Source organism: Garra rufa, chromosome 2, assembly GCF_049309525.1.
Source record: "Garra rufa chromosome 2, GarRuf1.0, whole genome shotgun sequence".
In the NCBI taxonomy this organism is placed as follows: domain Eukaryota; kingdom Metazoa; phylum Chordata; class Actinopteri; order Cypriniformes; family Cyprinidae; genus Garra; species Garra rufa.
Window position 1 is genome coordinate 28742754 of NC_133362.1, and position 25104 is coordinate 28767857.

The following is a 25104-nucleotide window of genomic DNA, read 5'->3' on the forward strand; positions in this document are numbered from 1 at the left end:
TCATACAAATTATGATGATGTCTCATTGGACCATGCTGGACTAGGCAAAGCAAAACAAAAAGAAATAATGCTCTTACAAAAGAAAACTCAACTCAGCCCCAATGTCATCCCAGAATTAAAGCCCCACTAAGTAACTTTTCCCTCAATGCTCCCTCTACAGGTTAGAAGCGGAATTGTCCATTACCGCTGTCGTAAATAATTTAGCCTACCATCGAGTAGGCTAACTCAATAATGAGTTGATGAACCACTGACATGAGTTCGGAAACATTATTTTAAGGTAAAAAAAAGTTGGGGCTAAGTAAGGTTTTTGAGGAAAACATTCCAAGATTTTTCTCCATATAGTGGACTTCAATAGGGATAAGCGGGTTGAAGGTCCAAATTGCAGTTTCTAAGCAGCTTCAAAGGGCTCTACATGATCCCAGCCGAGGAAAAAGGGTCTTATCTAATGAACGATCAGTAATTTTCTAAAAAAAATAAAAATAAAAATGTATATACTACAAACTGTAACCACAACCGCTCATTTTTTACTAGCTCCACTTTACGTAGTCACGTATGGACCCAGTGTTTACAAAGCGAACGTGCAAAGAAAGTCAAATGCCCATTACAAAAGAAGACAAAACAACGAAGTTGGAGAAGAAAATTAGATGGAGTTTTTCACTCTATCCTACTTTTTGTGAACCCGAGTACACAGATGAAAAACTAGACAAGCTTTTGTAGTTAAAAAGTATATACATTTTAATTTTCTAAGAAAATGACAGATTGTTTCTCTAGACAAGACCCTTATTCCTCAGCTGGGATCGTGTACAGCTCTTTGAAGCTGCATTGGAACTGCAAGCCCAGTATATGGAGAATAATCTTGGAATGTTTTCCTCAAAAAACTTAATTTCTTTTCAACTGAGGAAAGAAAGGCATTACATCTTGGATGACATGGGGGTGAGTAAATTATCAGGACATTTTTATTGTGGAAGTGAACTAATCCTTTAATAATCAGTTCTCATATCAATAAGATTTAGAGTATGTAAATAAATTATATAAATTCTTCAATTTTAAAGGGATAGTTCACCCCAAAATGAAAATGGTCATTATTAACTCACTCAAATGTCACTTCATAATACATAAGGAAAGTCACACAGGCTTGAAGAATGTTTTTTACCCATGCAATGATCAGTCAGTGGGCTTTAAAATAACATTAGACCACACTGACAGGTTTGGAACGACATATGTGTGAATAAATTACACAATTTTCTTTTTCTGGGTGTACTAATCCTTAAAAAAGAGCATTTGTTGAAGTATTAAAATGACACTGGGACTCTCAGACCCCAATCAGAACGTAGTTTAGGAAATGCATTATGGAACTGATAAGATAAAGGAGAAGTAGTGAAAGAGATATTTCAAAATCTGGGTCTTGTCTCAGAATGAGAAATGGAGTGAGACAGCATCTATCTCCAGTCGGGTGGGTGCTGGTCCTCATCAGACGCCTGCACATTGGCATGTGCCATAGGAGCTCACTGCACAGCTTGCTGGAATTTGTCTCCATAAATAAAAGATTATGCCTCTAATCTGTAATAACTCTCTCTTCATATTTATTTCTATCATTCTCTCGCTCTCTCGCTTCAGTAAAATGTCCCAGGTCTCCTCACTGTCACGGAGACAGATACCAAGACACATAAATGCTACTTTTGCAGGAGGGCCACCACTTTTTTTTGTTTCAGTCAGTGAATACACCACTGATCCAACTGCCAAGGATGTAGTGAACTGCTTTCCTGTGGAGAAAGAGAGCAAAAGACAACTCTTCCAAGACTTTGAAATGACAGGACTCAAAGCATGAATGGTGAGCTTTAAAACAGAGCATTTTTTTTTACTAATGTACTATTCGCTGTCTTGCTGAGGCACCCCGTTGTTTAAAACACTTCCTTTTTTTGTAGAACATGTTTCCCATATCTTTTGGCATATGCTGTAATCATGAACAACTATGTATATGGCTTTTTCTTTTAATAGTTTATTTAAAACAAATTAGTGTTATTTATTATATTGATTTTTGGAATGGCAAATGCAAATGGCAAATGATCAGTCACTGTGCTATTTTACCTTCTTCACTTTATGTGACAATTACTACGGTCTTATCTAAACTTCGATCGTTCACACACAAATTTCTTCAGATCTCTGTGCTGAATCTTAACTTGTCTGTCTGTCACACCTTCCACTCACTCTCTCAATTACTCATTTAACACAAAGCCAAAAACAGTCACTTCGATCTATCGCCGCTCTGTCACTCAGGACATGACAGCTAGTCAGAGGCAAATGAGCTTCATTCTGAACCAGCGTCTCTCTCTGGGTTTCTCTGCTACTGTCAATCATCTCATCTACACTGCCTCCATTTTGTGTCAGATCTGAAGAATCCTGTCTAAGCATGTGCTTTCACTAACGATACCGTGAATCCCTTATCATTCTAAATGGAGCAGAAATTGAGCGGAAGGTGCAGTTCATCCTTAACATGACACCATCATCATTACTCCTTTTGCTGTCCTCTTTATGTTATCAATTGGAAAGTAGCAGAGCCAACACATAGAGCTTGAATGACAGATAGAATTATGCTACTTTCTGTGGTTGCACTATTAATTATTTACACTGCCTACAGAAAAAAAAAAGTTTGAGCTTAAAGCTGTAGAATATTACATGTATAATTTAAAATGGTGTCCTACATGGAGAGCGAGGACATCATATAGGCCAGTAAGATGGTCTTACGAGGCTTATCGTAGGCAAAGTATTCACCCGTCAGCATAAGAATGCAGCAGAGTAGGTGGACAGGCCTACTTTGTGCTAATGTAGTGAAACAGTGGGATCTAGTTTTATGGTTTTATAATACAGTATTACTGTTAGGCTGATGATCCCTAAAGTATTCCACTAAAGAAATCGGACAAGGTCAGTTAAAGACAGCTCATGGCACTGAAAACATTTTCCAGTCATTGGCACCATTTCTTCAATGCTTATTTTCAGGGCAACACAGAATCTGTGCACACAGAATATCTAACCATCTTTAAGACCAGATACATTTACGAGAAAAGCAAAACTGCGTAAGAATATACCTCAAATTTAGTGTTTTCCCCCCTTACTTTCATAGCAGATTGTTTTTCTTTCTTTATCTAGATTTAAGCCTAAATCTCATCTAAACTCTGGTGTAAGAAAAAAAGTTTTAATTTCTCATTTTTTATATATATATATATATGTGTGTTTTATTATTATTATAAGAATGTTAAATATTAAAGAAAACGTTAGATTGTATCTGTAATAATATGGTAAATACAGCTACTTGCTAGCTTAAAAAAGAGGTTATTTAAAGGCTAAGCCATGTGCAATCACATTTTAAAACAATAAATTAATAAAATATGTTTTGCTTTGTCTTTCTTTTTTCAATAATTGACACTACAAAAAAATAAATGTAATCATTTTTATAATAGTCTGGTCCTATATTAAATAAATTAAATAAAGTACATAATATACAGTTGAGGTCAAAAGTTTACATACACCTTGCAGAATCTGCAAAATGATAATTTACCAAAATAAGAGGGATCATACAAAATGCATGTTATTTTTTATTTAGTACTGACCTGAATACAAATTTTCACATAAAAGACATTTACATATGATAGATATACATATAAAAATTAGTTGTATTAATAAAAATTAACCTGTTCAAAAGTGTACATACACTTGATTATTAATACTTTGTTGTTACCTGAATGATCCACAGCTGTGTTTTTTTTTTCACACTAAGGACAACTGAGGGACTCATATACAACACATTAAAGAATGTTCAACTGCTTACTGATGCTTCAGAAAAAAAAAAAATTGTGAAATATCTTATTTCAGATCAGTACTAAATAAAAAAATAAAATGCATTTTGTATGATCCCTCTTATTTTGGTAAAAAAAAAAAAAAAAAACATTTTGCAGATTCTAAAACTCAACTGTATATTTTAAAAAATTAAATCTAAGATCTGAGATTTATTTGTTTTTATATATTTCTAATTTTAGAAAATTCAATTCAATCAAATAGTCTGGGCCTCCTCGTTTACTCCCATCTCCCTCTCTGTAAGGAATCAGCATTTGATTCATGTAAAGAATAAACAATTGTTTGGTTTGGAGCAGACACTTCCAATTTAAAACCTAACTGACATTTTAAAATGATGTACATTAAAGCAAACATTATGCACATTAGATCTCATCACCACAGCAGTCATTTATGATTCTGACTCACGTCTACAGTATGTGCGGAGTCAGAGGCGAGAGGCAGAGGCTCAGTGGGAAATCATCAGTAACGTTTGACAGGTGGTTGAAACGGGAGAGCGGCAGCACTAGGACTGACGTGTTCACCCCTGCAGATGCCAGCCAGATCTGATCGGGAAGACGACGCATATGCACTCTAACGGTCCGCATCCGCACTGACCGCTCCCTCGAATGTACTCAGACACCCACTGTGGGAGCGCTGACCACACAGCCATGCAAAACGCTCGCTCCATTTCCGCCATTCATCAACCTCAGTCTGACATCAAAATGTGTGTGTGTGTGTTTGTGGGGGCATGTGTGACCCCTCTTTAATCTGCCATCTGAGCTGAGAGTGTGTTGGCTGGATGCTGTCACGGTGTGTGAAGCCATGTCCTGAGGTGCAGTGTCCCTGTGACAGATCTGCCTCGATAACCACAAGAGGATAAGGAGAAGGCAAAAGAGAAAAAGTGAGGGAGAAACAACTAAATGGAGAGCACATGGAGCACATTAGCCACCAACCAGCATTTTGGAAGAGAGACAGAATAGGAGAAAGCGAGGGTAAGCAAAAAGAGATTGCTCTAAGCAACCTAAATGAGCTCAGGCATAAGGGATCATGTCATGGCTGTAGGATCGTTCCCTCAGGGCTATGAGAAAGACTTCCCGACTGCAGCTGCACTGTTCAGACAGCTCGGATACTCGCACAGTCTTTATTCTTGTTTAGTCAAACTAGAGTGGGAGAATCTAAATCTGTACTTTGACAGATTTAGGCAAACTACATCTGTCAAACTAGTTTGGAAGAGCAAATCACGTATAACAGGCATTGAGGTATTCCAAATAAGAATGGTGACAACACTGCTTTGTTGAAAGAGGAAATCTACACGACTCAAAATAGAGCTGGCGAGAAAACATCCTAAAACAGCGCCTTGACAATTTCACGGCATTATTCTACCAAATTCGGGGATGAAATTGAATTATTAGGAAATTGTTTATGACATCCAGTGCACTCGCATGGGACAGGGCTCCTCTGTGGCTCCTCAAAACAAGCCCAGGAACAGAGGAAAGTGCTGTGCATGAGCAATCAGACCTGTGACACTAAAACTGATCCCAGTCAAAGTGCTGAGTGTCACAAGTCTCGTAGACAATCACACGTGAATCAATATCTCATAACAGACTCGGGGTGTGTGATGCACTCTTTTATCCCTTAGGTAGTGCTGAAAGGGGACAACGCAGACCAGCCACAAACACACACAAACATACACAGCAAATGACTGAAATGGATATGCAGAGGAGTTATTTTTTTGTGCCACTGCAGAAGAAAAGCCTTGCTAATTGTGCAAATCACCTACTTTTAAGTTCATGTTAATTCCAAGAGCTATTTAATTTGTGGATATGGTTTACAATGACGCTTTGAATTAATTATTACAGCTAGACCAATATATGTGACCCTGGACCACAAAACCAGTCTTAAGTCGCTGGGGTATATTTGTAGCAATAGCCAAAAATACATTGCATGGGTCAAAATTTTTGATTTTTCTTTTATGCCAAAAATCATTAAGAAATAAAGTAAAGTTCATGTTCCATGAAGATTTTTTGTAAAATTCCTACTGTAAACATATCAAAATGTAATTTTTGATTTGTAATATGCATTGTTAAGAACCTAATTTGGACAACTTTAAAGGTGATTTTCTCAGTCTTTTTGATTTTTTTGCATCCTCAGATTTCTGATTTCAAATAGCTGTATCTCGGCCAAATATTGTCCTATCCTAACAAACCATACATCAATGGAAAGCTTATTTATTGAGCTTTCATATGATGTATAAATCTCAGTTTTGTCAAATTTAACCTTATGACTGGTTTTGTGGTCCAGGGTCACATATGCCAACAGACTACCTTTATTTACCTATGCATTGGCCTGGTATTAGTCCCTAGCCTATCATTTGTGAGTATTAAAAAAAAAGGATGATGCAGGACGATGACTGACTATGTGATGTAACTTATTGAAATGCAGTTACCGTTGAAGTCAAAAGACACTTTGAATCTGCAAAATGTTATTTTACCTAAATAAGTGGGATCACACAAAATGCATGTTAATTTTTATTTAGCACAGACCCGCATAAGATATTTCACATAAAAGATGTTTACATATAGTTCACAAGAATAAATAATAGTTGAATTTATAAAAATGACCCTGTTCAAAAGTTGCACGCGCTTGGTTCTTAATACTGTGTTGTTACTGTTTTTTGTTTTGTTTTGTTTTTTTGTTTAGTGATAGTTGTTCATGAGTCCCTTGTTTGTCCTTAAGTGTTAAACTGCTCACTGTTCTTTAGAAAATCCTTCAGGTCCCACAAATTATTTGGTTTTTCAGCATTTTTGTGTATTTGAACCCTTTCCAACAACGACTGCATGATTTTGAGATCCATCTTTTCACACTGAGGACAACTGAGAGACTCATATGCAACTATTACAGAAGGCTCAAATGCTCACTGATGCTTCAGAATGAAACACAATGCATTAAGAGCCAGGGGGTGAAAACTTTGAATTTAAAGATCAGGGTAAATTTTACTTATTTTGTCTTCTGGGAAACATGTAAGTAGCTTCTAAAGGGATAAATGTGAAAAATATAATATTAAGGGCAAAATAAGAAAAATGTATACATCTTCCTTCTGGAGCATCAGTGGGCGTTTGAGCCTTTTGTAACAGTTGCATATGAGTCCGAATGCCAACGAATCTCAACAACATACAGTCATTGTTGGAAAGGGTTCAAATACACAAACACGCTGAAAAACCAAAGAATTTGTGGGACCTGAAGGATTTGTCTGAAGAACAGTTTAACTGTTCAGGACAAACAAGGCACTCATTATCAACTATCAATAAAATAAAAAAAATTGCAGATTCTGCAAGGTGTATGTAATCTTTTGACTTCAACTGTATATGCCTATAATTTTCAATTTAAAATTTCAATTAATATAATGCCCCTGTGGTTTTTGCCTTATATTGTCTAAAATTTCCATTTTGTCTTAGTATTTTGTTTTATATACACAGTAATATTCTCACATTTTTAAGAACCCATTAATCTCATATCATTATTTATGCTATTCTTACAGAAGCGTAAATGCATTCATGCCACCACTGAACAGTCTTTGTAAATAATATGGCTGTCACTAACAGCAATCAAATAATCTCTCAATTATTCTCATGATTAATCGAGTAATCAGATAATCACAGAGCCCTATGATTTCCAAGATGCGTAAAACACGGAAAAAATTGTGGCTAAATGCAATCTAGGATTAAAAAAAAAAAAGTACTCGAACTGAATCAAGGAATCGTGATAGCCCTAGTAAATATACCTAAATGTCACTTCAGACCTAGCTCTAAAAACAATGTCATTGCCACAACATAAGCTTTCTAGAGATACTTAATTTTACTATAATGTCTAATCATAGCTTTGCAATCTTAATTGGTAATTTCTCAGACCAAATTTCTCAGACCAAACTGATGTGTATAATTGATTAAGATTTGTTACATTAAAAAATGTAAATGCCTTGACAGCGCTAATATATTTACTTCCATGTCTTCTTCTTTTTAAATGTACTGTATTACTATAAGAATGATACTACTATGGTGGTGAGGTAGGTAAACCTCTTTCTACAGAGTTCTTTCATGTTGGCTGGGATATTTCAATAGGCTTTAATAGGGCTGCACGATTAATCGTTTTTAAACCGAAATCGCGATTTGAAAGGGTGCGATTTTCAAATCGCAAGAGCTGCGATTATTTCGATTTATTATCAAATGTGGTAACAAGCATATAAGTCGTTTTTGACAGGTCACTTCAAGTGCATATTACGTCTTCATGCTTATATTACGTTTGATGCAGGGTTTAACCAATAGGGGGAATTTTAACTCTGCATGTAGAGACATGCACGGGACGGATTTTTCAGTCCCGCCTCCGCAGAAATATGTTTATCTCGGTCCGTTCCTACCTCGACATTCATGTTTTGTCCCGCTCCTGCCCGCATAAAAGTAACCTATATAGTTTTTTTCAGTACATCAATTGAATTTACATGAAACAGTTTTGTAACATCTCGTAAGTTTCACAAAACCCCAGCATAAACGTCCCCGATAAAATATTTGTTATATAGGCTAAGCATCAACATTCACAAACCACTGTTATTCTTAACAGAATTAAGAGCAATCATGAGCTACTGTGTGTATCCAGAGCAGAATGCAAGCAGACAAAGCTAAAGTTGACATCTCAGTTCATTTGCGATCTCATAAAGCTCTAACACAATGAATATTATGCACGATGAATCTTTCACAATGTCTACACTTCGTGTGTTTTAATTCGCGAGCACGCAATATTCAGCACTGTGCAAGAAGAATGTTTGAGCAGTGAGTGGATTCTAACTTAAACACCTGACTGCCTATTCTTGTGCTTACTGATAATAGCTGTAAGTTGTATACTAGTTTTTCTTGCTGCTTTTGTGCAATAGATGAATAACAATATTTTGCTTTTTAGATATTTCTATTTTGCGGGGATCCCGCGAATCATTTTATTTTCCCGCGTCCCGAACAGCCGCACTCGTCCATCAAGTTTTGTCCCGCGCCGCAGTCGGTTGCGTCGGGTCCCGCTATACTCCCGTAGGAGTGCAGGTCTCTACTGCATGTACTGAGCAAATAACGTTAACGCCATTTGGAAAAGATGAGCGGGAGCAGCGGCTCAACTTCCCAACAAAGTGTCTCTTAATGTAGGTTATCATCAGTGTTTTACTGATGTAAAATTGTTTACAGTGTGTTTGGATTCCTAAAAGTTTAAGATTTTAATAATATTTTATTATATAATTTTAATTGTTAATTTAATTTTATTTAAGATACTGTAGTTATTTTCTTAATTTGTCATGATAACTGACAACTTTATTTTAAAAAAGGCAACAATGTTTAAGAGGTTTTAAATAAACAGTAGAACAGTGTAGCATACTTTGTGATTATGCTTGGTCTTTCTTTGGTTCTGTTAAAACCACCATATCAAACCTGTAGCTCTTTTATGAAATAGTAGTAAATCGCATTTTAAATCGCAAATCGCAATTTTGATCAGAAAAATCGCAATTAGATTTTTTCTCCAAATCGTGCAGCCCTAGGCTTTAAGCTGCAACAGTAATAAGCAGGATTCACAGTGGTGCTGTGTTCCTTTATGCTGGGCTGTATTTTTGGGCTGAGAGCAAACATTATCCCTGAACTCTGATTGGCTGGGCTTTAACAGAATGGTTTGTTGAGGTTATGGTATTCATTTGTCATGCCGGTAAGCTCTATTTAAAGTCACAATGTGGCATTAGGCTGAAAAGCCTGAACACCATCAAGTGACCAAGGCAACCTGCCGAAGCAACTTGATATTTGTTTGTCCACAGATATTAAAGGGTTTCAAGTAGGCCTGAAAAAGCACAGGATACCATGAGATAAAAGCAGTGAAATAAATAGGAAGCAGGAAAAACAAAAAGAAACGGATAAAGCAAATGACATTATACATAATTAACACTGAAAAAGAATATAACAAATATAAATCCAAATTCTTAATACAAGGCGCAATTACTTAACAAGCAAAATTATGACAGACAACTTGTTTTCAGGGCGTGCATAATATTAGTATTTTAAATTGATTAAGATGATGAGCACAGAAAAGAGTAAGTAATGTTGCAATGTGAAACATGCACACAAAAAATAGCATTAGTCTTTGTCAAAAAGCATCATTAAGACTTAATGCAGCTATTTGTTAATTGAGAGCTGTGTGAATGTCATAAACAAGTGTCTCTATCTACATAGAATCAATGAAAAATCTATTTCCAAACAGTGCTTATAATGATCCTCCATATGACTGATCTAGACACCCAATCCTTTTGACAGAAACTAAACCTGTGGTAATGAAGACAAAGCTTCCTCCTTTAACATTTGCCTCCAGCATAGCTGATGAACAACTTATTGTTTTCTTATAAGCATCCCATGCATCTTTTATCGTCAACGATTTAAGCTTTTCTCCTGCAAGGTGTATTTGTTACCCCCAGAAAGGTTGAATTTAAGATTCAAGATTATTGCGCGACTTGGTGCGCAACTAAATGGAAAATACAGAAACGATTTGCATTTGAACCAGAGTTCAACACTTCAAAAATATCCTGCCAGGCCTTCGGGAGTTTATAATCATTACTGTTATTTTCTAAAAGTCATCCCTCATGCAAAAATGTCAGCTGTCAACATTTTTGATGTTAATTTCAACCTAAAGCTCCAAACAGACAAAACATTTTGAACATAAAGTGGTCAAATGACTGTTAATGGCCTTCATTTCCATAGACTCGATCACTGGGAGGAATAAGGTTGCTTACATTACAAGCTAGGAAAAAAAGACACAATTAATTTAACACAATTGATAGATGTACAGCAATGCAGCCACACAGGCGTTTTAATTTTAATGGTATATTGGTTTAATAAGTTAAATCATTTAAATTAAGGATTAAGGATTCAAGGTTCATTAACATCAATGGGCAGTGACCAACTTAAAGGGGTGTTATCAAGAATTTTTACATGTTATCAAGATTTTTACATCAAAACACATCATAGTTTAAAAGTAATAGGCTGTTTTCTGTCCTGTTTTGACCCCTCTCATCTGAACGCTCTGTTCGAATAGGCGTGGCGAATTGTAGACTTTGAAGTAAACAGCCACTGCTATGATTGGCTAACAGCTGTGTATGAATCAGTGGGCGGGGCTAAACAGGTAGCAATGTAGAAGCAGGCGTTAATCTTCTTTGGAGGTGGGGTTTAGCCACACTATTACATCATGACATTACATTACGTCGTTTTGACCAGACAGTAGAGAAGTATTTTTACTTACTTAACTCGAGTAAATTTAAAAAGTATCTGTAGTTTATCAGAGTGTTTTTCTTAGGAAATCTTTATTTCACTGCATTCCAAAGCATAATGTCATACTTTTTACTGCACTACATTTCATAAATAAAAGTTGTTGTTAGATTTACTTTTAATACCTAAGAACATTACAGATGTAGTTGTTTGTACTCAAGTATTTACTTGAGTTGACAGATCTTTTCAGTTATTTAAATCATTTAATATTTCTGTATTCAAAATTTTATATTTAAAACATTAATCTCAACATGAATTTATGAATTTGATTGCACTCATGCCACCTCTGAGCCTCATTAAACATATGAAAAGGTAAAAACAAAATTCCCCTGTAAATCACTTTAAGGAGTCAAATATTACCTCATAATGGGAAATCAAATTTTTTATTAGATTTTTTGATTGTTTAGAATGTGCTCCTGAAATTGAGAGTGTGCTCTTAACAAGAAAAGTAAAGGTAATGCAGTAAAAAGAACAATGTTATATAATGTTGTGAAGTAAAGTTTTCTAAAGAAAAACACTGATAAAGTACAGACACTTGAAAAGTACATTTACAGCAGAGTAAAAATACTTCACTACTGTCTGCCCCTGGTTTTGACAGACTGGCTTCATTATAAACTGTTTTTAGACTAACTTACAGGATGTTTTATAGTATAATGACCTCTTATATGTCAAAAGATCAAGAGGATTGATTTCTCAGCTCATGACCCCTTTAATGAACTGCTTAACCAAACCATTTACTCATGTTCTACAAAAAAAAGTCATCCAGGTTTAAAAACGACTTTCTTTCCTTACTTTTTTTTTTTTTTTTCATCATAGGCTCACTGCAGTTTACAGCTGAAATGAACACTGGTGACAATAAAAAAACAACAACTTATTACTTTTCTCACAAATTATGATTACAGGGCAGATTATAGTTTAACAGAGACATATTTCTGTGTGGTCGCCTTTAGCACCACTCAGTGGACATTTCACTTTGAAAGTGCCATGAAACCAGTAAGAACCAATGAAATATAATCTTGCAAAATGCCACCACAGAAAATAAAATAAAACAAGAAGACAAGAAAAAAAGTATCTTTTTTTGTGAGCAAATGATTTTCAGATGAATTATCCTCAAAATATATAACTATGAAGAAACTAATGTAAATAATATATATGTGAAATGTGACTAGAAGTGAAATATTGCAGTTCTGGCACATTCTACACATTGATATGCTGAATCCAGTCACCACTGCCTACTTTCATCGTCCTCTCCTCCACCTCTATTTATAAAACCCTGCACATTTTTCATCCCTTTCCCTGATAATTTTTCAGCACACCCTTGTCAATTATTCACATGCTCTTCTACATATTGAACATGTTTCTCTTTCTAAGCATTAATATTTAAGGCTTCATCCTTCCTTTAGGAGATCTTGAAAAAAGATAAATCAAAGTGGCATTTTTTTTTTAAACAGTCTCAGTGAAATTAAGCTCTAATGGCACTGGAAGGGAGTGCTTTTATGGCTTTCTATTAAAACAGGAAATAGACAGGCGAGGCAAATAAATCACTTGATCTTACAACATTCTGAAAGATTTTAGATCATTTAGCTCTGGCAATGATTTAATGTCAGAATCTTAAAATTATTCCAATCTCATTTGTATTTCAAGAGCAAACAGCAGTACAGTGTAGTAAATACCTCATACAATGTGGTACTACAGATGACATGAACCAATCCTCCCAATCAGCCTGATGTTACAAAACAAAGGAAGAATCAATGGTCATTAAATGGCAGTCAGCTGGAACCAGGAATCGTGTCAGCCAGTTTCAACCAAAGCTGTTTTCGCTTAATGCTACAATTGATTCTGCAACTTCATAATCGACCACATTGAGATATGATTTTTATACGGTCAGTTCATCGCAAGGTTTGCAAATTTGCATTTCAACTCTACATTCATTAACAGATCCATGACAGCAGCATTGGAACTTCCACTTCATAAACCAAACATAACTAACAGAAGTCTAAAAGGAAAAACAAAATTACAGGCCACTCAATTCACCAAGGTCAATCTTGTAGAATAATATTCTATGAAAGCAAAATGGCCTCTTTACCTGGAAAGTTTTCACTGAAAGATCTGTTTCAATCTCTAATATGGTGAGCAGTAATAGGTTTTAAGACAAGCCACAGCTGTGAGCTCTCAAATGCATTTGGATCACAAATGGTTTAGTTATCTTTTTCTCTGCACAATTGATAAAGGTAGGCAATTGTTGCTAGGGGACATAAAGGATTAAGATATCCTCTGGCAGACAATTGCAATGGTAATGAATTATTGTACAACCAAAGTATACGATAAGGACTTGTTCAAAGCCTTACGACACCTCATGAAATTAATGGGTTCTTATTTATTACTGCGAGTTGAGGGGGGTCTACATTACTATACACAGAGACTCTCTGTGTTTGTAAAACGGGTCAACAGTAAGTAACTTTGCAACTACATGTCAACTAATTCTCATTCATTTGCTACTACATGTCTACTAACTCTCAGAGTAGACTGTTAAGTTAGGTTTAGGGTTAGTACAATAAGTTGACATGTACTTGCAAAGTTTCTCATAGTATGTTGTGGAACCATCAAAATAAAGTGTTAGAGGATATTAAGCATACAGTCTACTAATACTCCAATGACTGCTAGTTGACATGTAGATGCAGTTACTTAGTAGAAATGTCTAAAGTGGACTATCAAAATAAAAAGTTCTTCACAAAAAATATATATTCAATCTTTTTTACAAAATACATTTATGCAAACAAATTATGATGCTATTTAAATGGCAAAAGTGTTATGATGCAAAACATTTGTAGTTTTATGTTTGACAGATGCTTCCAAGACTGTCACTTCTTAGAATTTTGACAGAACCTCATCCATGTTGTTTGTGGGCCACCCTTGTTGAGCCCTGAAAACAAACACTAAATGTGACAAAATGCTTTCCTAAATTGAAAACAGAAAAGAAAAAAACTTAAATTTATTGTAAAGGTCCTGTAATTTTAAACTTCTTAAAACCCACACATGAAAATACAGAGCAGCTTTTCCGAAGTCTCTACAAGGTAAGTTTCCTAAAGACTACCAGTTAATGTAACAGCAGCAGCTTCCATGATTGAAGGTAAATTAATGTGGATTAAACATGGAGAGTGAAGTAATCTCATAGAGTGGTGAGGCATGACAACCTCTTACTACCCGTCACTATGATCCAATATTACCATCTGAATTCAAAGAAAGAGCTTTTTAAATTATATTACAATATTCACAGCACTAGAACAAAAACTCTAATACAAAGAGTTACTGTAATCCTTATGACAAGTATTCTGACATAACATCAAACTTCCTAAACATCACTGTGCATAGGCTGTCCATTGTATGCAAATTAACGTGATCATTAATTGTGAACACATCTCTATACGGGCATTCTGATGACTACTACATAGGCACTATAGTCCCACTGCAGAATCACATATGGACAGCATACCTTGGCATCAGGTAATACTGTGAGCAGGTGCAAGCAATCAGGCATGATGACGCATTAATCAATTTATGCGTGCACAGACAATTAAAATGCCATTGACATTACACTGGGGTGTACCATTAGCACATACGACACAGTTTTCTTATTTTCAGAGGCTCCTGTAGTTTTTAAATGAACAGCAAAATGTGTCATTTAATATTTGTCAATTACATAAATTTATGCAAAGTATGGCTTTGTCATTAGACACATTGCTTGAAGCTCTTCTAGTAACCCATATGAAATCAGCAAATACAAAGCTAAAGGAGACATCTTCTGACATTCACTAACTGACATCCTGATACATAAGCTTTTCAGTGAAAAAAATCCAAAATAAGAAAAAGCAAAGCTTTTTCACTATTACAGCTATGAAATTCTCTTTATATTTCTTGATTCACCATATCATATTTTGAAACACAGGGAGTGGTCAGAGTCACTGTTTGTCATTAGTGTATCTGCCGCTCCCTGGCGACATGATAGACGGGGCTGCACATCGCCACAAGTCCGTCATGTTTCGCCTCTAGGGATCAGGGATGTCGTTAACACAATATGCTAACAGTACCATGCAAAACTGCAATCTACAAAGAAAGTCAAAAAAAGATCTAATCACCAAGAAGCTGAATTCTCAACAGAAGCAGAACTGCATAGCTCTTGCCAAAGCAAAAAGGAGCAAGAACCGATCAGAAATATATCAAACTCACGTGTTTTCCGGCTGACGTGGGTACGGCCAGGCGTGGTCACATGCCTCTCGGTGGACGACTGCTCTCTGGTCCACATTTGGGTGGAGTCGTTTAGAACAGCAGGGTTGGAGGGAGAGGGGCTGGAGGTGGACGTATGGACAGTAGACGTTGTGGTAGAGGCCACGGTGGTCGTAAAAGTGGGATTACGCGTGACAAAGCGCGTAGAGGGACTCTTCTGCGTCACCTGGCTTCCGGATGCCCCACCACTTCGAGGAGGAATGTTCGGAGGAGTTCCTGTTCGAGTTCTGCTCCGCACCACAGTGGTGACGGTGGGGCTGACCGAGCTGACCCCTCCAATAGTGGTTGTGGTGGTGGTGGTGTCAGATCCCTTAGGAAAAGTGCTAGGCTTGGACAGAAAGATGGGGTCCTGGCCAATACCCTTGGCGTCCACCAAGTCAGTAGGCACGTAGTCCCGCACAGAACCCACTACGATCCATTTCAGCAGCATCAGACTGAGCCCTAGGCCTATAAAGCCAATGAGAAGCGGAACCACGCAGAGCCAAGTTTGTTGGCGGGGCCAAAGGGCACAGGTCCCACACCTTAAAATGCCACCACGTGCAGGGGCCTGGGCTTGGTCACGTCCACCAGAGCCACCTCTCCCATCAGGCTCCTCCAGTACCATAGCCCCCGAGTTCACTGTTCCAGAGCTGTCACTCATCTCGCCTGTGGCACGGTAAGGGTTAACCCCAAGGCCAGGTACTCGGCAAACATGGACAGCACAAGGCGAAATGCTGGCCGGTAATGCCAGACATTGGAAAGTAAAACACAACCGCAAGAACACAGAAATAGTTACGAACACATCAAGGCAGACAAATCACATCCACACGCAACTAATACACATCCACACACTCACAATCAGACAAGCGCATACACCCAGTAGAATTCCGGAGGTAGAAATCTCAGCGGTTGCAGAATCCGGTAAAAAGGACAGTCCTTTAGTCCAGTTCCACCAATAGGTCCAGATTACTTCCAGCTCGCCGCAAGATTACTGAAATGGTACAAATGTTAAATAAAGGTGCTGAGCAAAGAAGGTGGAAGGAAAGGGAGGAGTGAAATCATCTGCATGTTGACTCCGAGCACCAGCCGTTGCAGCAGCACTCTCTGTCGTCAGATTATCAAATCCCTCTTTTTGCAAATGACACCACCGTTAGATTTATCCTCCGATCTCATACCTCCATTCATTGCAGTATTTGAAGGTAGAGTTCAGTAAAAGTTAAAAACCGGCTCATTTTCTTTCCTCTCCGTCTCCCTCGTTCTCACCAATTCCTTTTTCAAGGTCTTGCTCTGACTCACAGTCTTATATTCAAGCGCTGAGTCAGCTATACATATCCAAGAAATCTGGGTCCCTCACGGAGGAGGACTCAGCGTTGACCGTGAAGCAATATGTCCCTTTTTCCACGAGCAAAGCTCCTGCTGATTTATAGCATCCTTGTGGGAGCAAGGGACCTGCAGCAGAGATCCCGGTACGCGCAAGCTGAGCAATAAGCCTGGTAGAAGAGGCAGTGGCAGGTGCAGAGTTGTCCAGGAAAGAGATGGTGGATGATCAAATCCGTTAGCAGTACAAATCCATTCTGAACAGCATCTGATGAACGACCCACTGCCGTAGAGCAAGCCGTTGATATCGTGCAGAGCAACGGGCGTACGCTCAGCCTCTATCTACATTCCTCCACTGAGAGAGCGCAAGAGAGAATGAGAGAGAGAGAGAGAGAGAGAGAGAGAGAGAGAAAGGGAGAGGAGCGGAGCGACGGAGGGGAGGGAGGGAGGAGTGAGCTTGTCGAAGACGGACGGTAAGAGAAAATGAGGAGGGTTAAAAAAAGAGAGAGACAGCGTGCAGGTTTTCCATGAGACAACATTCATCCATTCCTCATTACGGGTGTGTTTGTTTTGCCTGTCTGTTGCTCTCTCCTAGGGCTGCCATTTCTAAAGAGTCCGGACTAGTGTGTGTTCCCGCTCTAATCTCCTGTGGGATTTTACCGCGGCTCAAGCCTACGACACTGCAGCCAGACACATACACAGACAGCCTTCTACTCTCCCCTACTGCTGATGCCAGGAAAGAGAGAGACAGACAGAGAAAGAGAGAGAGAAAAAGAGAGAGAGGAGGCACTGCACCTGCTCTCTTCACAAGAATATTCCCCACCCCTTTAGAGAGAGACAGAGAGAGAGAAAGAGAGAGAGAGAGGGAGGGAGAAACAAGGAGAGATAAGTGCAAGTTGAGAAAGCATTCACAGCAGGATGAGATAGAAAACGAGAGAAGCAGAGGGCAAGAGAGAGAGAAAGACAAGATACGGGAAAGAAATAAAGAGATCCGTGTCAGTGCTCTGTGGTATTAGCAGAAAAAGAGATTACTGACTGCTGTAAACAAAGTGAGTCTCAGCATCTCTCTTTCGAGGCTGTCAATCATGCAACCAGCCCCTCCTCATGTCAAAGACTCTAAGAGAGGAAGGAAACTTGAGTTAAAATTAATGGATGGTGAGAATTTAAGACGTGCGCAGTGTCTAATGGGTGGTATTTATTTAAATAGACTGTTGTGCAACACTAAAGGGTGGTAATTAAAGGGAGTGGATAACACTTTAATACTCAAAGACAACAGAGATGCTAGTTTGTTTCCTGATGGTTCTAACTTGTTTTAAAGGTATACTTAATATTTTCTTGTTTATGTTGTGCTGGATGATATGGCGGCCCTCTTGGAATAATACTGACACCTAGCGACACAGATGTGTCATCACGCAAAAGCAAAAGTTTTCAATGCCATTGTACAAATATACCATTTCCTATGACCCATGATTCATTTTAAAAGTTAGAGTTATGCATCATTTGCAGTCAAAGAAGCATGATTTCCAAGATGGTACTCCTACAACATACAAAATTGCTTGTAAATGGATTATTATTATTAATATTATGGTAACACTTTACAATACGGTGTCATTTGTTAACATTAGTTAATGTATTAACTAACATGAAAGAACAATGAACAATACATTTATTATGATCATTGTTTATATTAGTTCACAGTGCATTAACTAATGTTAACAAACACTGAGTTAGCATAAGTAATTCCTCAAATTATCATTAGGATTAATAAATGCTATAAAAGTGTTGTTCATTCTCAGTTCATGTTAACTAATGTAGTAAATTAATGAACATTATAGTGAAGTGTTACCATTATTATTCGTATAATAAAGATGTTAGAGTCAAATAAAAACGTGAAATATGGCAATTCTGACAGTGGATTACTAAGCCTATTTCTAAGGAGGTATGAAATATAATTTATAATTATAACCTAATATATAATGTTACTTTGGCTTCTTTTAGAGCAAAGAAAAGGTGTTTTTTATTAACAGTTTTTATGTTTTGCCATAACTGTCATCAGAAAACAAACTTGTCTTAATGAGTAATAGCGCCATTATGCTTTGTATACTCAATGACTCTGACTTCACTAGTTTTTACTATTTACAACATTTTTATTAGAACTTTGCAGGACTATGATATAAACACTGCAAAGTAAACATCATTATAATTCATCAACGGTAGATCAAAAGCAATCACTTGACATAAATGTGGGCTATTTATTGACTGAGCATAAATTGCTCTGAAAGCATGAGCCTGTAGAACATCCAAAAGCAGCCCATTTTTACTTTGAAACGAAGTACTCACAGTTATTTATATCACTGCCTTTTAAAGTAATCACATTAAGCCATATCACGATTCCTGTTTTTCTCTTCCTCTTGAAATGACAGTTAAAAAAAGAACTCAAGATGGCGGCGCGTGCACACGCAGCGGCTTCTCTCTCTCCCGACCAAACAGTGTTTTTGTGTTTTTTGTCCTGTAAGTCGCAGTGGTTTTGTACGTCTTCGTTGCGTTTATCTGCCCTTAAGCGCGTTTATAGCCGAACATTTTTGCTCGACATCAGCAGAAACAAAGTTTTTAAGTTGAACTCTGTGGACGCTGAAGAGCTGAATGATCTGGGTCTGCTCCGGAGGCCTACTCAATCACCGACCCCCACTCCTGCACCTCGCCCACAATGGAGGCGCCTCAAGCAGTGTGAGAGGAAGCAGAAGAGGGGTAAGCGCGGAGGTATCCAAGCTAGGCTAGCGGCTAGCCCACACAAACCCGCTATCCCTTCCATCATTCTGGCGAACGTACGCTCATTAGACAACAAACTGGACTACATCCGACTACTACGTTAATCTCAAAGGAATGTAAAGGACTGTTGTGTTTTTGTGTTCACGGAAACATGGCTCAGCGACAGTGTCCCGGACCGCGCCATTCAGCTCGACCAGCTGACATGCTATCGTGCCGACAGGGTTGTCGTCACGGGGGGTTAGACCCGCGGTGGCGGACTTTGTGTTTATATCAGTGACGCTTGGTGCCGCGATGCTGTTGTAGTCTGCAAATACTGCTCACCAGTGCTGGAATTTATGGTTATTAAGTGCCGGCCGTTCTACCTACCGAGGGAATATACAGCTATACTGCTGTGTGCTGTGTACATCCCTCCCACCTCCAACAACTACAGAAGCGAGGCACTATATGAACTATATCAGCACATCAGTGAGCAGCAAACAGCTCACCCCGATGCTTTTCTCATTGTGGCTGGGGATTTCAATCATGCAGACTTGAAGAGTGTGTTTCCAAAAATACAGCAACACATTGACTTTCCAACACGGGGAAATAACACACTGGACCTTGTTTACACCACCCAGAGAGGAGCTTACAAAGCTTTTCCCCTCCCCCACCTCGGCGCCTCTGATCACATCACTGTTATGCTAATGCCCTCTTACAGACCGCTTGTTAAAGTCACCAAACCGGTTCGTAAGCAGATACAAGTGTGGCCAGAGGGGTCTTCAGAGGTTTTACAGGACTGCTTTAACACCACAGACTGGAATATGTTTAAACAGGCTGCCACTTACAACACCACCACTGACCTCCAGGAGTACACAGAGACTGTTACAGCCTACATTAACAAATGCACTGAGGATGTAACAGTCACCAAAACCATTACTGTCCGTGCCAACCAAAAGCCATGGATGACAGGGGAGGTCTACAGGCTGCTGAAAGCTCGGAATGCTGCCTTCAGAGCTGGAGACGAGGCGAGCCTGAAGACAGCTAGGGCCAACCTTTCCCGTGGCATCAGAGAGGCTAAGAGACAGTACTCCAGAGGAATATCTCGTCGCTTCAATGACAGCAGAGACACACAGAGCCTGTGGTGGGGCATACAGACCATCACAGATTACAAGCCCCCACCACAGACCTGTGACAGCACCATCTCCCTGCTGAATGAGCTGAACACCTTCTTCGCTCGCTTTGAAGTGCAACACAGCACCACAGCACAGAAGACCCCACCCCCTCCTGGTGACCAGGTGATGACTTTGTCCCCGGACAGTGTGAGGAGATCCCTCAGCAGGATCAACGCTCGCAAAGCTCCGGGTCCTGACAACATTCCTGGTCGTGTACTGAGAGACTGTGCAGTGGAACTCTTCACAGACATCTTTAACATCTCACTCTCCCAGGCTGTCGTCCCCACCTGTTTCAAAGCAACCACGATCATTCCGGTGCCAAAAAAAGTCATCTCCTTCCTGCTTTAATGACTACCGTCCAGTTGCACTTACTCCCATCCTCATGAAGTGCTTTGAATGGCTAGTCATGCAGCACATTAAGTCTGTCCTTCCCCCCTCACTGGACCCCTTCCAGTTTGCATATCGGCCCAACCGCTCGACCGATGATGCCATCTCCACTGCACTCCACTCAGCACTCACACACCTGGACAAAAAAGACTCATATGTCCGAATGCTGTTCATAGACTTCAGTTCAGCATTTAACACTATAATCCCACAACAGCTCACACAAAAACTGATCCAGCTGGGGCTCAACACCTCACTGTGTAACTGGCTGTTGGATTTCCTCACAGGAAGACCACAAGCAGTACGGGTCAGCAGTAACACATCCAGCACTATCATTCTGAACACGGGGGCACCTCAGGGATGTGTGCTGAGCCCCCTCCTCTTCACTCTGCTGACAAACGACTGCACTCCGTCACACAGCTCCAACCTCTTCATCAAGTTTGCGGATGACACGACTGTGGTGGGTCTCATTAGCAACAGAGATGAGACAAACTACAGAAGCGAGGTGAGCCGCCTGGCCACGTGGTGCGGAGACAACAATCTCTCTCTGAATGTGGAGAAGACGAAAGAGACTGTTGTTGACTTCAGGAGAGCGCACACTCAGCATGCTCCTCTGACCATCAACGGTGCGTCTGTGGAGAGAGTGAGCAGCACCAAGTTCCTGGGTGTGCACATCACTGAGGATCTCTCCTGGACAAACAACAACACCACTGCACTGGCCAAGAAAGCACAGCAGCATCTCTACTTCCTCCGCAAACTAAGAAGAGCGAGAGCACCAGCCCCCATCATGTACACATTTTACCGAGGAACCATCGAGAGCATCCTGTCTAGCTGCATCACTGTGTGGTTTGGAGCCTGCAATGCGTCCTGCCAAAAAACTCTCCAACGCATAGTCAGAGCAGCTGAGAGAATCATTGGTGTCCCTCTCCCCTCCCTCCAAGATATCTACAGCACACGTCTCACCAAAAAAGCCCTCTGCAAAGCAGCCGATCCCACCCACCCAATGCAAAGCTTCTTCAGCCTGCTGCCATCAGGGAGGAGACTGCGGAGTCTCCAGGCCAGGACCAGCAGACTGAAGGACAGCTTCACCCATCAGGCTGTCAGGAAGCTCAACTCTCTCCCGGCTCTGCCCCCATTCCCCTCACTCCCCTCTTCTGCCCCACAACTTTCTGAACTCTAACACACACACACACACACACACTTACCTGCACCAGTCACTTTGTGCAGCATTGGTCTGCCAACTACCTCACACTATTCATAGACAGTAACAAGACTGCTCTGACACTTTTACACTTTATAAGCTCTGTTGCACTACATTGTTTACATTGTTTACGTGATTTGCACTCTCTACCATGTGCCCTTACTTGTATATTGTGTTTTTAATTTTATATATTATGTTTATTTGTATTTATTCATATTTTTTTAAATTTTATCTTCGTATTTAATGTTACTGTTTGTATTTAATGTTACTGTTTGTATTTAATGTTACTTGTATGCACCATGGGTCTGAGAGTAACGCAATTTCAATTCTCTGTATGTCCTGTACATGTGGCAGAATTGACAATAAAGTTGACTTTGACTTTAAGACTTTTCTTGTATCATTTAAGACTTTTTATGACCTTTTTATGGTTTTAATAAGCAGAAATAAATTAGTGCACCTTTAAGGAGCATATAAGTGAACTGGTTCCAGCACAGATAACCTGGATCTAGTATTTTGTATTACAGAACAACAGGATCTAATCCATTTGAGACAGAACAAAAGTCTTTCAACAGACAATCCTAAAAAAGGCATTACAATTTAAAGGTACCAAAACCCAAATAAAATCATGTTGTTCTGAGCCCCATATTATATTCTTTCCTTTAAAACAAAAAGCAGACAAAGTGACGCATCAAGTTTGATTATACAGTCTTCAGAAGTCTTGGAATATCCACCTTATCTTGCAATGAGGAAGCAAGCTATTTTTGGCTATACAAATGATTAGTCTCAATAAGTAAATAAGTATAATAAAAACACATTCAAATTAAGATAATAAACTGAAATATTATGATAGGAAACACCTGTGTGCAGCATAATGGGCTGTTTTTGTACAGCTAAAATGACTAGAAGCAGATGACACTAGAAGCCTCGCACATTCAGATTATAAATGGCCACACAAGCTCCTGAATTAAAAATAAGGTGGATGGGAAGAGATTAATTTTATAATAATTTTATGGTGGTTGTTTGCCTTTATAAATCACAATAGTAAATCCAGGATTAAAGAGCAGGTCACAAGGGTTTTAGAAAAATATCTCTTTTGCCGTTTGTAACGTAGCTATCCTTCAATGTAAAGTCTGCAAAGGTGTTAATCAAAAAAGTGCATAATACATAAAGATATTGTCTCTCAAAAGAAAGAGTCGACTCAGAACTGCCTTAACGAGTCGTTATATTTTCTAATTTTTTGCCTGTTAAGATCTACGTCACTCAGTAATACATTAGCATAATCAAGCAAACACTTCCGCTAGTAGTAAGTATGTTTACATCATGTCAAGAAGACGCTGTGTTCTGCATTGTGAAAGCAAGTTTGTTTTGTTTTTATTGCAGAAAGATGATGTGAAGGTTAAAATATTTTTTTTTCCAAGAAACCACAGCAATACAATTCGATCATTTAGATTCTAATCTTCTTTATTTGGACTAACAAGCGTCTCTGAACCACAACCTGTAAGTACAATTGATACATTATGTGTACATTCTCAATTGAATGCTTTAAAATATCTAGTTTTTTTGTGCTAATGTGTGATGTATACTTAGATCAGCTTTAGGTTTCCAGGTGACCAACAAACAATAATATTCTTTTGCTGAAATAGTTCTGATCATTCGCTGTGAACCCACTATTTCCTAAGAATGTGTCGATTAATGTAGACTGTCGTTGTTCTAATTACTTCGTTTAATAATAAAGAATGTAGTGTAGTGCACAGACTTTATAATGTTTTTACAATGTTTTTATGTCATTATTTTAAGAATGAATTGGAGCACTATTGTTTTATGTAAAGGTGCATGCTAGGGTTGCCAGGTTGTCACAACAAAACCCACCCAATTACTACTCAAAACTAGCCCAATCGCATTTCGAGGGGGGGTCCCCTGTTAAAATCTGTGTTCCGGGGTATAAAATTCACACATTTTGATGGGGTTTCCCTGGTAAATCGCCATTCCATGGGCTAAATATGACTTTATTGGGGTTGCTTCAACCCACAACATCAAAAACATCCACGGACTAGGCAACACAGATGGTAGCGCTCGCTAACTTGCTAAAGTACTCCTCTCTGTGCCAATTAAAGCAGATTCGAACAAACTGTTTCGAAATCATTCACAAATGACTCAATGTATAAATGGATATTCTAGAAAAATTACAATGTTTTCTGACCTTAGATGCATTTAAACCTGTTTTAGGGGACTCCAACACAATATTAGAACACTTTAAAAAAAAACATATGACCTGCTCTTTAAAGGGATAGTTCACCCAAAAAGTAAAATTCTGTCATTAATTACTCACCCTCATGTCATTCCATACCTGTAAGACCTTTGTTCATCTTCAGAACACAAACTAAGATATTTTTGATGAAATCCGAGAGCTTTCTGACCCTGCATAGACAGCAACACAACTAGTAAGGGCATCGATAAAATTAGTCCATGTGACATCAGTGGTTCAACTTTTGAGAATACTTTTTATGCAAAATGACTTTATTAAACAATTTCTTCTATTTTACATTCGTAAAAAGATTATTTAGTCCATTTAGTGATGGCTAAACTATACATTTAGACATATATCCACATTTAAATGACCTTTTTTAGCAGTTTGAAATTAGATGCCCTTGATATTTAACTTTTTTCACCACTGCCATAAATCTATAGCATCAGTAACTCTTTTAGTGAGAACAGAATCTTTGTACATAAATCAGTTACTCTAAGTCCAGGTACAACATGACAGACTGCCTTTCAAATCCCCCAGAATAAAACATCAGCCTTTTTTTAGATTGTTCATTTTGTTTTACTTTATGTGACAAAACTGTCACTTTAC

General features: G+C 38.6%; 1 protein-coding gene across 1 annotated transcript in view; it reads right to left on the minus strand.

Moving 5' to 3' along the window:
* Nucleotides 1-17365, minus strand: part of nrg3a (neuregulin 3a) — a 426896-nt gene extending 409531 nt beyond the window's left edge. Inside the window, exon 1 of the mRNA XM_073834062.1 lies at nt 15393-17365. Within this exon, the coding sequence (XP_073690163.1) occupies nt 15393-16089 (697 nt within the window). The 5' untranslated portion in view covers nt 16090-17365. The remainder of the gene's footprint in view (nt 1-15392) is intronic.
* Nucleotides 17366-25104: the final 7739 nt, after the last annotated feature.